Source organism: Nicotiana sylvestris, chromosome 6 (assembly GCF_000393655.2).
Source record: "Nicotiana sylvestris chromosome 6, ASM39365v2, whole genome shotgun sequence".
NCBI lineage: Eukaryota > Viridiplantae > Streptophyta > Magnoliopsida > Solanales > Solanaceae > Nicotiana > Nicotiana sylvestris.
Window position 1 is genome coordinate 165,318,333 of NC_091062.1, and position 12,668 is coordinate 165,331,000.

General features: G+C 42.2%; 1 protein-coding gene across 1 annotated transcript; it reads left to right on the plus strand.

Moving 5' to 3' along the window:
- The first annotated feature begins 7,448 nt into the window (after nucleotides 1–7,448).
- On the plus strand, nucleotides 7,449–9,776 carry LOC138871613 (uncharacterized). The gene is made up of 2 exons (XM_070149500.1): nucleotides 7,449–7,784; nucleotides 7,896–9,776. The coding sequence occupies exons 1-2, from the start codon at nucleotides 7,449–7,451 to the stop codon at nucleotides 9,774–9,776; spliced, it is 2,217 nt and encodes a 738-aa protein (XP_070005601.1).
- The last annotated feature ends 2,892 nt before the right edge of the window (nucleotides 9,777–12,668 follow it).

The window sequence follows — 12,668 nt, forward strand, 5'->3', positions numbered from 1 at the left end:
ATGCCTAACACCTTCTCCCGGGTTAACAAAATTCCTTACTCGGATTTCTGGTTCGCGGACTGATAACAGAGTCATGAATTTCCTCGGTTCGGGATTCAACCCGTGACTTGGGGCACCATTAATATCCCAAGTGGCGACTCTGAATAATTAATAATCAAATCCCGTTCCGATTGTCCTTTAATTGGAAAAACTCCTTTACGCTCCTCTTGCGGGGTGTAGGTAGAAAAAGGAGGTGTGACAGTGTGTACTGTTCGATTCTGATCATTAGCTATTGACTATATATGTTGTAATTCATATAGTCGATTGGATAAATGTCGTCAATTAGTTTTAACAGGTTGGGATGTTAGAAACCTGCAAATTGTTCAGTTTTAATGGTCTGTCAGTTTAATACTAATATACCACTAAGCTAATGAATAAAATAGGGATCAATAACGGGAGTGATAATATATTAAGTGCTTTTAGTGGCTGGAAATCAGAAATAGCATGGGGTTTAATTTTAAAAATAGAAATGGCCAGTTAAAAAACTGACAGGTTTTTGAATAAACTAGTGAAAAAGGTACTACTTGAGTTGGCTTAGTGACTTTACTAGTGGGAAATCAGTAAAAGCATGGGTTTAATGATAAAAAGGTAGAAATGCACATGAAGAAGGAATAAAACAGGCTGAAAGTGAAATGTTTGAATAAAAGAATGGCCAATTCTAGTCTTTAAATAGACTGGATTTTGGACAAGAAAGGGGGAGAGAGTGGACTGAATTTTGAAAAATCAGAATTTGAGAGTAAAAAAAGAAAAGAAAAGAAAAAGAGGCTGAACTTTTACTTTAATAATATCAGGCTGCTTTTCTTTGAGTGTTGTTCAAAAATCAGTAAACTACTATTGTCTTGTACCTGTCTCTCTTCTGCTTTGACTGTGATTGCATTTTGGTGTTGCTGGGTTTCAATCGGTTACTGGGTTATTCTACTGATCATTTACTGGATTCTGCTGGTTTTGCCGTGTTGCTGAACCTGTTGTTGCTGTGTATTTACACTACTGCTGCTTCTACTGATCTTCATCTTCTTTCCTTGCTTTCCAAATACCAGGTACACAAACTGATACACTGGTACATCTTGTAAGCTACTCGAAGCATGAATGCAAAAATGGGAAAGATTTGAAGCTGTAGTTTAATGTAGTCTTTTCTTTCTTTTACTGTCTGTACTTAGAACATTCTATGCGCTGCCCATGTAAACTCTGGTTATATACTGAATCTCGGTTGTATATATGTTAGCTAGTTGCCTTCACTAGAATCAGGTAGTTGTTGGTTATGTATAACATGGGCACTATCCTATAGCAGTTTAAGTTGTAAACTTCTTCCCCGTAGGCTTTTAGTTTAAAAGGACTAATAGTGTAGTTGTAACATTCTGCTAGTTCAATTTGTTCGATTAAACAGCATGTTCCGAATACACATCAAGCCTTAGGTTGATTACTCAATAGTTCAAACTATTTTAGTTAACAACTTGCTCATCTAAATTCGTAAAAACGGGTTTCATTAGGTATCACTTTCATTTCGGATTCTTAAAGTTTGAACATGTGTAGAATCATTTAGCTAAGCCCAACATCTGAATAAGGATGGCACAGGTCCAGTTTTACCCCTTATACATTGGACCTGGGCCCATAATTGTTAACCGACTGCCCTTATTGTATCGTTTTCAGATTTAACGACTCACTTTTGAAACTCAACTATAATAACTCGTGAGCATGTAAATAAGTTAGAACTCTTTTTCTTTCATTATAGAGATGAACGAAATAGAAAACATAGTCACTATAGGTCAATCCTTTTAAAATAAAAATGAGGCGTGCCTTGCCAAACAAAAATGCACAAGCTGCGGGGGCCTCTATACGTGTTTGTAAAGTTGCTTAGACTCCGGGACGGGCCGTTTAGCAAAGTTTCACGGCCTTGCCCAAAATAACGATACGCCAATCGCTTAGGGCGCGTCTTTAATAAAATTACTTCCCTAAGTATGGGTGTGCATTTATGCAACCCAAATCCAAATCTCAACAGAGTCGAAACGTGTCTATGACCACGGGTACATTGATTGTGACGAGCTTCGAGATACGTTTTCACGACGTTGCAATTCTATTAAAAAATAATAATAAAAGTGGTTTAAACTTAATAAAAGCACACAAGTTATAACATGTATTAAAATCAGATATTTAGCCATTATAACAATTTAAGCGACCGTGCTAGAACCACGTGATCCGTGGGTGCCTAACACCTTCCCTCGGGTCAACAGAATTCCTTACTTAGAATTTCTGGTTTGCAGACTTCATTTGGAAAGTCGAAAATTTCCTCGATTTGGGATTCAAGATAAACCGGTGACTTGGGACACCAAAAGCCAAACATTTCCCAAGTGGCAACTCTGAAATAAATAAATAATCCCATTTTCGAATAATGTCACTTAAAATGGAAAAACTACCTTACGCATTTATCTTTCGGGGCAGGTGCGCAAAAAGGAGGTGTGACAGCTCTGGCGACTCTGCTGGGGATCGAACCCAGAACTTCGGTTCAGGGTTCAAGAATTCGAGCTTAGAATAACTATTATAGTTGGCTTGTTTTATCTGATTTTTACATGTTGAGCCTAATGTGCTAAATGCCGCTTTTACCGCTTTGATATTGTTTGGACTGTATATAATTTGCTACGAAACCTTCCTCTCTCTGAGTCTTCTAAATCATCTGGGAAGTGTGCACTCCGTGTGACTTCTTTTCTGTTAGAGTCTTATCCCAATATTAGAACGAGGTTCGGACAAGTTGCAAAGCCGGTGAAGCTTCTGTATTCCCGGTACGCTGCCCCCTCGGCTCGAGCTGTCCGCTCGGGTAAGCAGGTCTAGAACAATAAACCCAGATTTTTAAACCTAGTATAACAAGCCTCATGCCGGATCCCTAGTAGGAACGTTTGTTTGCATCATGTGCATTTGACCTTGGAGACTCAACACAGGGGTTGGGTCTGTCTAGGACAGGTACCCAAATGAAAAAGACCATCCTGATGCATCTTACGTGCTATTTGCGCATTTGTTTGTTTCGGCTTGCATGTTGACCGGCTTTGTAGAACAAAAAAATCAAGAAAAAATAAGAAGAGAAAATCAAAATAAATAATAATAAAAATAAGTAATAATAATATAGGAATGAGAGGTAGGTATTTAGAGATTTCCGAAATCTCCAAATGAGCCAAATTTTTTAACTGCCATGTTCTGTCAAAACTGGCGAACTACACTAGTTTGATTCTCACCGAATGTGGGATACGTAGGCAACCCCCATCGGGTCCAACTTCATTTTTGTAAAAAATAGCCCAAAAAGAATAAAAAAAATTGTTTTGATTTGTAAATAAGAAGGTGGTGTCATTCTTGTCTAAAATAGTTGAATGTCCACAAAAGGGCGCCGGAAGGCCGTTTTTGCAAGAACAACCACTTTTAGTATTTTTTTTAGGTTTTGGCCGTTTAGCAAACACAGCCTTAAAATCTTCTTCCCCGAAGTGCTGAAAGTCCGTATTTGTAAAGCCAGATTTTTATGATTTTTTTTTAAAAAAAAATAAAAAATAGTGATAACCTTTTCTTGAGTCAAAATGAGTCATAACCTTTTAAATTAAATCACCCTAATAAATGTGCAGGATGAGCACAGATGAAAATGAACCCTTCTTAACTCTTGAAGAGATCCCCTTACAACTCCACATGTGGTGGAATGACCTAGGAAAAGGTAGCCGAGGAACTGTGATAAAAGTTTTGGGTGGTCTTGTCGGACTTTTTAACATCAAGCCAAGATTGGACGTGATTGAAGCCTTGATACCTTTTTGGGATCCGACTCGCAATGTGTTTCGCTTTTCTGATTTTGAGCTCACACCCACGCTAGAGGAAATTGCGGGTTACGCCGGCCTTAGCGGAAACTTTAGAAGTCGGTACCCGGTGTCACCGAGACCAGTATCTCCTCACAAGTTTCTGGATATGTTGAGTATTAGCCGGGATATTCAGGATGGGAATTTATCTGAAGGGTTTTGCACTTTCCAGTTCCTGTACCAACGCTATGGCGATCCCCAAGGTTTCGAAGCACCAAATACTGGTCTGACCCATGCCGGAAATAAAGATAAATGGGAGGCAAGGCGGGGTTTGGTTTTTATAGTAGCATTCTTGGGTGTTATAATATGTTCGCGAAAAGACGGCAACATAGAATAGGGCCTCGTGGGAATGGTTGATGTCGCAATCAAGAAAGCTAATGGAACATTAGTTCCCCTAATCTTATCTGAGATTTACTGAGCCTTGACCATCTGTCGAGAAGGGGGAAAATTCTTCCAAGGCTGCAACTTACTACTACAACTGTGGATACTGGAACATCTCTGCCACCGTGTCGGGTATATGAACTACGGCATGACCGGTTTAGATTGTATCAAAGAATTTGAAAGCCGAGTGGCGGGGGTTGAATTTCCAGAGGGTACCGAAGCTTGGTTTGCCCATTTGAGTTCTTTAACTTCGGATAAAATTGAGTGGACGTTTGGATGGCTCCCTGCCACCGAAGTCATATACATGTCAGCTAAAGTGTGCTACTTTCTCTTAATGGGCATCCGAAGCATTCAACCATATGCTCCTCACAAGGTTTTGCGCCAACTGGGAAGATTTCAAACCGTCCCCCATGACGAAGATTTGAGTATACATGTTGTCGAATTGGGCCCTAAGGCTGTATTTCCAGAAGGAGGAGTTCACCAAGTTTGGAATGAGTGCAGATTTCTCGAACCCAAGACTATGGTGCGGGATCTAGCTAGAGGTGAGGTGGACCCCAATTATATGGTTTGGTTTGGCAAAAGATTTCAAATTCCTCGAGAGCCCGAGAGACCTGCTAAGAGACCTCATGTCCAACAATTCACTAACGACTCGCAGGAACAGTGGGGCTGGTTGGCAAAAGAAGAAAGTTATAGGGTTAAGATAAGTAAATTAGAGGGACAAATCAGGGACCTCAAATTTGGCCACAGTATCCAAGTTGTCACAGATGAAGGGGAAAAGAAAAAGCTAACTCAGGAAAACGAAGCTCTCAAGGCTCAAATCCATAAAATGAGAATAGCTGCTAGAAACCCGGAAAGAAGCTGGGCAGATGAAAGGCTTATAAGCGGTCTGAGAAAGAAGGTACTCGAGTGTCAAGATGACCTAGAAAAATCTTAGGCTAGTCTAGCAAAAGTCCGAGCACAGTTGGCAGATAATGCAGAAGGGCGGGCAGAGTTTGCGCGACAAATGAAAAGAAAATATGAGGGGACAATCGCCAACCTAAAGAGAAAGCTAATCACCCTTGAAAATGAGGTAGACAAACAGGCCAGGAATTTTAAAGCTGATAGGGAACATTGTTATGCTTTGATGGCCCAAATGGACAAAGATATCCAACAATTACGGAATCAAAATCATCATGACACTCAAGTGTTGGAAGCCCGGAGTCAGCAAATCGGGTGTTTACTTCAGGAAAAGGGTATTGTCCGAGAGAGGGTTAGAGCCATTGCCGACTACATCGTCATAAAATGTCACGCATGTGAGGATATGACTCAGACCACTTTCTTCGCTGCTGCAATGACATTTGTCAGCCAGATAATGAATAATTTGAAGCGGCTTCAAGGGGATCTTGCACGTAGGCCCGTGAGACCAAATGATGTCCCACGGGCCCCAGGAGTCGAAGCATTGATGTATTCATAATTTTTTCACTTATTGAGTCTGTATTTTGGAAATTATTTTATTCTATTGGTAGTTTTAAAATTCCAAGAAAATGAGTAATTTGAAGTCTTTTGTAATAGAGAGTTTAGGAGTTTTTATTAATGAAAATTTGAAAATTCTCAAAAATTGTTTATTTATTTTCCGCACTTGTTTTTCTTGAACTATGAAATAATCTGATTCACGCGGCGTAGTGATACGTAGGCAATCCTCATCGGATCCGGTCACGTTTTTGTAAATAATTTCAAATAAGAAAAAAAAAGTGGAAAGAAAAAGAAAATTGGGAAAATAAGCAGAGCCGGGATGAAACATGCAGCCGTTGCGAAACATGTAGAAACATATTTAACTGTATAGGTGCATCACACCCCAACGTGCGATTTCCTATGTGTTAATTGCTTCAAACTAACTGGTTTGTTGTCTTCCAATCCAGAGGTTCTATAGTAAGGTGGTTGGTTATGTGGTAGTCTGGCTTCACATTCATACTTCACAAGGTCAAAAGGAAGCGTTGAAATGTCTTCGGAAATTCCTCTACCAACAGTTCCTATTCCAGAGGATAGTCCGATCTCGGCCATCACAACTTCTGAGTCAGCAACGGTTGAGGAAAATAGAATTCTGCGTCTCTGCATGATGGAAATGTGGGACGCCTGGGCCAATGGAAAAGAACCGCCAAGTGCGATCCCTGGATTCCCTGAGCTTTTCCCCAGGACAAATGAGACCTCCAAAATCCCCATAAGTTATCCAAATACCCCACTGGGATATCCCACCATTTTAGCCCACTTTGCTGGAACACCTTCTGAGTCTCGCCCCCAGGTTTTAGCTTCAAGCGCGGCTTCAAACATATTCACCGCGCCACCTTGTTCAGCTACGGCACAACCTGCTTTACCTAGGCCTAACTTTGATTCATCTTCCTTCACATTTCAAGCACCATCTTTCCATGTGGAACCTCCTCAGTTTCCTACTTATACTTACCCTCAACCACCCCAATTTGAGTTCCCTGCGGGGCAGGAAAGACCACCAAAACTCCCGAGCAAGAAGAGATTGTGAGGAAGATGAGGAGTATGGAACAGAGTCTCAAAAGCATAGAGGGTTTGAGCGGACAGAAAAGTGTATCCTAAGCCGATTTATGCATGTTCCCTCATGTGCACCTACCATTGGGATTCAAAACCCCAAAATTTGAGAAGTACGATGGCCATGGTGATCCTATTGCCCATCTCAAGAGATATTGCAATCAGCTGCGAGGAGCCGGTGGAAAGGAAGAACTACTCATGACCTATTTCAAAGAAAGTCTGGTTGGCTTCGCATCTGAGTGGTACATGGACCAAGATATATCCCGATGGCACATCTGGGACGATCTTGCTAGAGATTTCGTCAGGCAGTTCCAGTACAACATTGATATTGCTCCAGATAGGAACTCATTGACAAACTTGAAAAAGAAATCCTTAGAAAGCTTCCGAGAGTATGCAGTTAAATGGCGTGAGCAGGCATCCAGGGTAAAACCTCCGATGGATGAAGTTGAAATGGTCACAGTTTTCCTTTAAGCTCAGGAAGCTGACTACTTCCAGAATATGATGTCCGCAATGGGTAAACCGTTCGCTGAAGCTATCAAGATTGGTGAAATGGTTGAAAATGGGCTAAAAACTGATCGAATTCTAAGCCAATCCGCTATCAGAGGTACCTCCCAAGCCATTCAGGGTGGGTCTAGAGGAATAGCAAAGGGAAAGAAAAGGGAAGAAACATTCATGGCAGCGTCGGGTACAAGGAGAAACTATGCTCCCAGATCCCTTTTCTCTGAAAGGACCCCGCAACACTATTACCCTCACCAAGATTTGGCCTATACTCCTCATCCATACTCGGTCATGAATACTCAGCCTTATGTCCGGCCACAACAACAAGCCAACAGAAATCAAGCTCCATTTCCTAGAAACCAACCTCCTTACCAAACCCACTACAAACCCCGTCTTCCACAAAATAATTTCCACCCTCATGAACCGCCCAAGAGACCAAATTTCACACCAATTGGTGAAACCTACTCCAGTTTGTTACCGAAGCTTGTTCAAATGGGTCTGCTACAGCCTGTTCCTCAAACCAGGCAAAACCCAGCATCACCCGCTTACAGAGCCGGTACCCGATGCACCTAACACTCAGGGGCAAAAGGGCATGACATAGATGATTGCTGGACTCTGAAGAGAGCCGTGGAGAACTTGATAGAACAAAGGAAGATAGTGTTGAGGGATGAAGAGGTTCCCAATGTGACCAACAACCCACTTCCAGCCCACAACAACGGGCCGGTAATTGGAATGATTTGTGAGGATGAGGAATTTGACCCAGCATTGAAGGCCATCATTGCCATTGCTGGCAAAGAAAAGAAACCAAAAGTTGCCTCGAAGCAAGATAAAGGGGAGAAAAAGAAAGAAACTACCCCTCCAAAGTCAGAGAAGAACATGGAAGTTGAGACAGGGGCAACGCCTCTCAAAGATGTTGTTCTCTACGTTCCTCAAGGCCGTAAAGAAAAGCAGATGACATTGAGTCCTCCCAGGAGATTCGAGCTGAACAAAACAACCCAGATGTATGTGCCCAAGGGGGTTTATATGATGCGGGGGCCAATTAAACCATCAAGGCTGAATGAGCCCGTGGTTATTGGATGCGCGCCACAGAAGCCCATGAAAGATCCTACTACTGTGCTCTGGAACTACAACAAAACGGTGGTGACCTATAAAGGCGAAGAAATCCCAGGAAAAGTTCAAGAAAATAACCCTGTTGAAAAGTATTCCAATTTAGAAGAGGTAAACAACGCTACTAGAAAGCGCTTCCCACTTAAGAAGCCTGTGAGTGCCGAAGAAGCGGAGGTTTTCTTCCAAATCATGAAAATGGCAGATTATGAGGTGATTGACCAGCTTCAAAAATTTCCCGAACAAGTCTCCCTGTTGGCTTTGTTGATGAATTCTGCCGAACATCAGAAGGTATTGATCAAGACCCTTAACGAAGCATATGTGCCTGTTGACATTTCTGTAGAGCAGTTGGAGAGAATGGCGGAAAGATTTTTCGCAATCAACCAGATCACTTTCAGCAAAACTGATTTACCCTCAGAAGGGGCCGCACATAACAAAGCCTTGCACCTAACAGTCAAATGCGAAGGGCACTACGTGAAAAGGGTGATGTTGGACGGAGGCTCTGGAGTAGACATTTGCCCACTTTCAACTCTACAGCGCATGGAAATTGGGACCGAAATAATCCGACCTAACAATGTCTGTGTACCTGCCTTCATTGGCATCAAAAGGGACACAATTGGAGAAATCGATCTAATCCTGACCATCGGCCCAGTAGACTTTGAAGTAACCTTCCAGGTTCTAGACATGGACACATCTTACAACTTTATTTTGGGGAGACCATGGATTCATGCAGCAGGGGCTGTACCCTCCACTCTTCATCAGATGGTGAAGTTCGAGCATAAGGACCAAGAGATCGTGGTCCACGGAGAAGATGAGCAATCAATTTATCGGGACCCATCAGTCCCATGTCTTGAAGCAAGAGAGGGGAGTGAGCATATAGTTTATCAGGCTTTTGAAATTGTGGTTGCAGACCAGTACAAAGAAGGAAAACTTTGCCCCCAACCTTTCCTTTCTAATGCATCAATCATGGTGGCCAAAGAAATGATCCGACATGGCTTCAAAATATGGAAGGGACTTGGGAAATCATTGCAAGGGATAGTTGAACTTATCACCCTGCCCACCAGTGAAAAGTTCTTCGGGGTAGGCTTCCGACCCACTCCAGCTGATAGAAGATGGGCAAATGATAGAAAGAAAGATGGTTGGGTTTTGCCTCAGCCGGTTCCGTATCTTTACAGAACATTTGTCAAGCCAAAATACCAGAAGAAAGAAGAAGATGAGGCCTTTACTGCCGAAGAGATTGAGGAGATCTGTGGGGCAATGACGAAGATACTATATGAAACCCACATGGTCCAGCTAGGGGAGGGCTCAAGCACCACTGAGGTGCTATATATGGGACCCAATGCCAAGCTGCAGAATTGGAAGGCTACCCCATTCCCAATCAGGCGGGAGTCCCGGTAGACCTGTCCTGCCACTTTTTCTACATCCCGAGTTATGTCAGGGTGTAACTCGGATGTTTTCTTTCTTTAGTTTCTTGTCTTTTAATTACCTATGTGAACCATGTTATCTTCAAAATTCAATGAAATGAAATTAATATTTCATCGTTCATCTCTCTTCATTCTTTCTGATTTTGTTACTTTTTCTTATTTCTTCCTTCAGTTCTAATAATGCAGCTTTAAATAACATGACATGCTTGCGGACTTCATGCCCAGATCCAAACACGCTGTCTAACTGCGAAATAATGAACCAAGAACCGGAATATGATGAAGAAGAGGCTTTTAAGGAAATAAATCGAGAATTGGAAAAATTTGAGAATAAACCTAAACCAAACTTAAATGAAACCGAGCTAGTTAATTTGGGTAGCTCGAAAGAGGTCAAAGAAACCAAGATAAGCATTCATACAGATGAAAGAACCAGGGATGCATTGATCCAACTTTTGTTTGAATTCAAAGATGTGTTTGCTTGGTCATACGATGACATGCCAGGATTAAGTGTCGATCTAGTGGTCCATAAATTGCCAACATACCCCGACTATTCCCCTATCCAGCAAAAAACAGAAGTTTAAAGTTGATATCAGTGACAAGATTAAAGAAGAGGTCACAAAACAATTGAAGGCGGGAGTGATCCGAGTGGTCCGATACACCACCTGGCTGGCTAATATAGTCCCTATGCCGAAGAAAGATGGGAAAATCCGGGTGTGCGTTGACTACCGAGATCTGAACAAAGCAAGACCCAAGGACAATTTTCCTTTACCAAACATCCACATCCTTGTTGTTAACTGCGCCAAACAGGAAATACAGTCTTTTGTGGATTGTTACGCAGGATACCACCAAGTGTTGATGGATGAAGAAGATGCAGAAAAGACAGCTTTTACCACACCTTGGGGCATTTACTGTTATAGAGTCATGCCATTTGGTTTGAAAAATTCCGGGGCAACCTACATGAGGGCCATGACTGCCATTTTTCATGATATGATGCACCAAGAGATAGAGGTGTATGTGGACGATGTAATCATTAAATCCAAAACCCAGGACGACCACGTTCGGGACTTGAGAAAATTCTTTGAGCGGTTGAGCAAATATGATTTGAAAATGAACCCAGCCAAATGTGCATTAGGAGTACCATCCGACAAACTCTTGGGATTCATAGTCAGTCGGAGGGGCATCGAGTTAGATCCAACAAAGATAAAGTCTATTCGGGATTTGCCTCCTCCAAGAACCAAGAAAGATGTTATGAGTTTTTTGGGAAGATTGAATTACATCAGTCGTTTCATCGCTCAGTTGACCTCCACGTGTGAACCCATATTTAAGTTGTTAAAGAAAGATGCAACAATCAAATGGACAGCTGAATGTCAAGAAGCTTTTGATAAAATCAAGGAATATCTGTCGAATCCGCCGGTCTTGGTCCCACCTGAGCCAGGGAGGCCTCTGTTCTTGTACCTGACCGTCATGGAAAATTCTTTTGGTTGTGTCCTCGGGCAACATGACATGACCGGAAAGAAAGAGCATGCCATTTACTATCTGAGCAAGAAGTTTACTAGTTATGAAGCCAAGTACACTTTATTGGAAAGAACTTGTTGTGCTTTGACATGGGTCGCTCAGAAGCTGAGGCATTATTTGCAAGCTTACACTACCTACATCATAACCAGGTTGGATCCTTTAAAGTACATATTTCAGAAACCAATGCCCACTGGGAGATTAGCGAAGTGGCAGATCTTGCTCACGGAGTTTGACATAGTCTATGTCACTCGCACGACAATGAAAGCCCAGGTGTTAGCAGATCATTTGGCTGAGAACCCGATTGATGATGAGTACCAACCTTTGAGAACTTACTTCCCAGATAAAGAAGTAAATTCAGTTGAGGCGATATCTGAAGACGCTCATGCTTGGAAGATGTTTTTTGATGGGGCTGTATACATCAAAGGTGTAGGAATTGGGGAAATCTTGATCTCACCCACTGGTCAACACTATCCGGCTACAGCTAGGCTTCGTTTCTTTTGCACGAACAATACAGCTGAATATGAAGCCTGCATCATGGGCATGAATATGGCGATCGATCAAGATGTTGAAGATTTGTTGATTATGGGGGATTCTGATCTGATTATCCGGCAAGCCCAAGGTGAATGGGAAACTCGAGATGTCAAGCTTATTCCTTATCGGTAGCACGTGGAGGATCTCGACAAGCGATTCAAATCAATAGAGTTCAGGTATATCCCGCGGTGTCATAATGAACTAGCCGATGCACTTGCCACCTTAGCTTCAATGTTACCTTATCCAGGCAATGCCCACATCGATCCCTTGGAAATCTAAATTAGGGAAAGACGCGGTTACTGTAATGTAATCGAGGCGGGACCAAGTACCCAGCCATGGTACCATGATGTTAAGAGGTTCTTGAAAACACAAAAATACCCCGAACATGCTACTGGAGATCAAAAGAGAACTATTAGGCGGCATGCGAGTGGATTCTTTTTGAGCAGCGAGGTATTGTATAAAAGAACCCCAGATCTCAACTTGTTAAGATGTGTTGACGCCGAAGAAGCAGGAAGAATCATGCATGAAGTACACGCAGGAGTGTTGGACCTTATATGAACGGGTATGTCTTGGCAAAGAAAATCCTTCGAGCCAGCTATTATTGGATAACTATGGAGAAAGACTGCTTCAGCTTCGTCCGAAAATGTCATCAGTGTCAGGTGCATAGAGATCTGATTCATGTACCTCCAACAGAGCTACATCCTATATCGGCATCGTGGCCTTTTGTCTCCTAGGGTATGGATGTCATTGGTCCAATTGAGACGAAAGCTTCAAATGGGCACAGATTCATATTGGTCGCTATTGACTACTTCACAAAATGGGT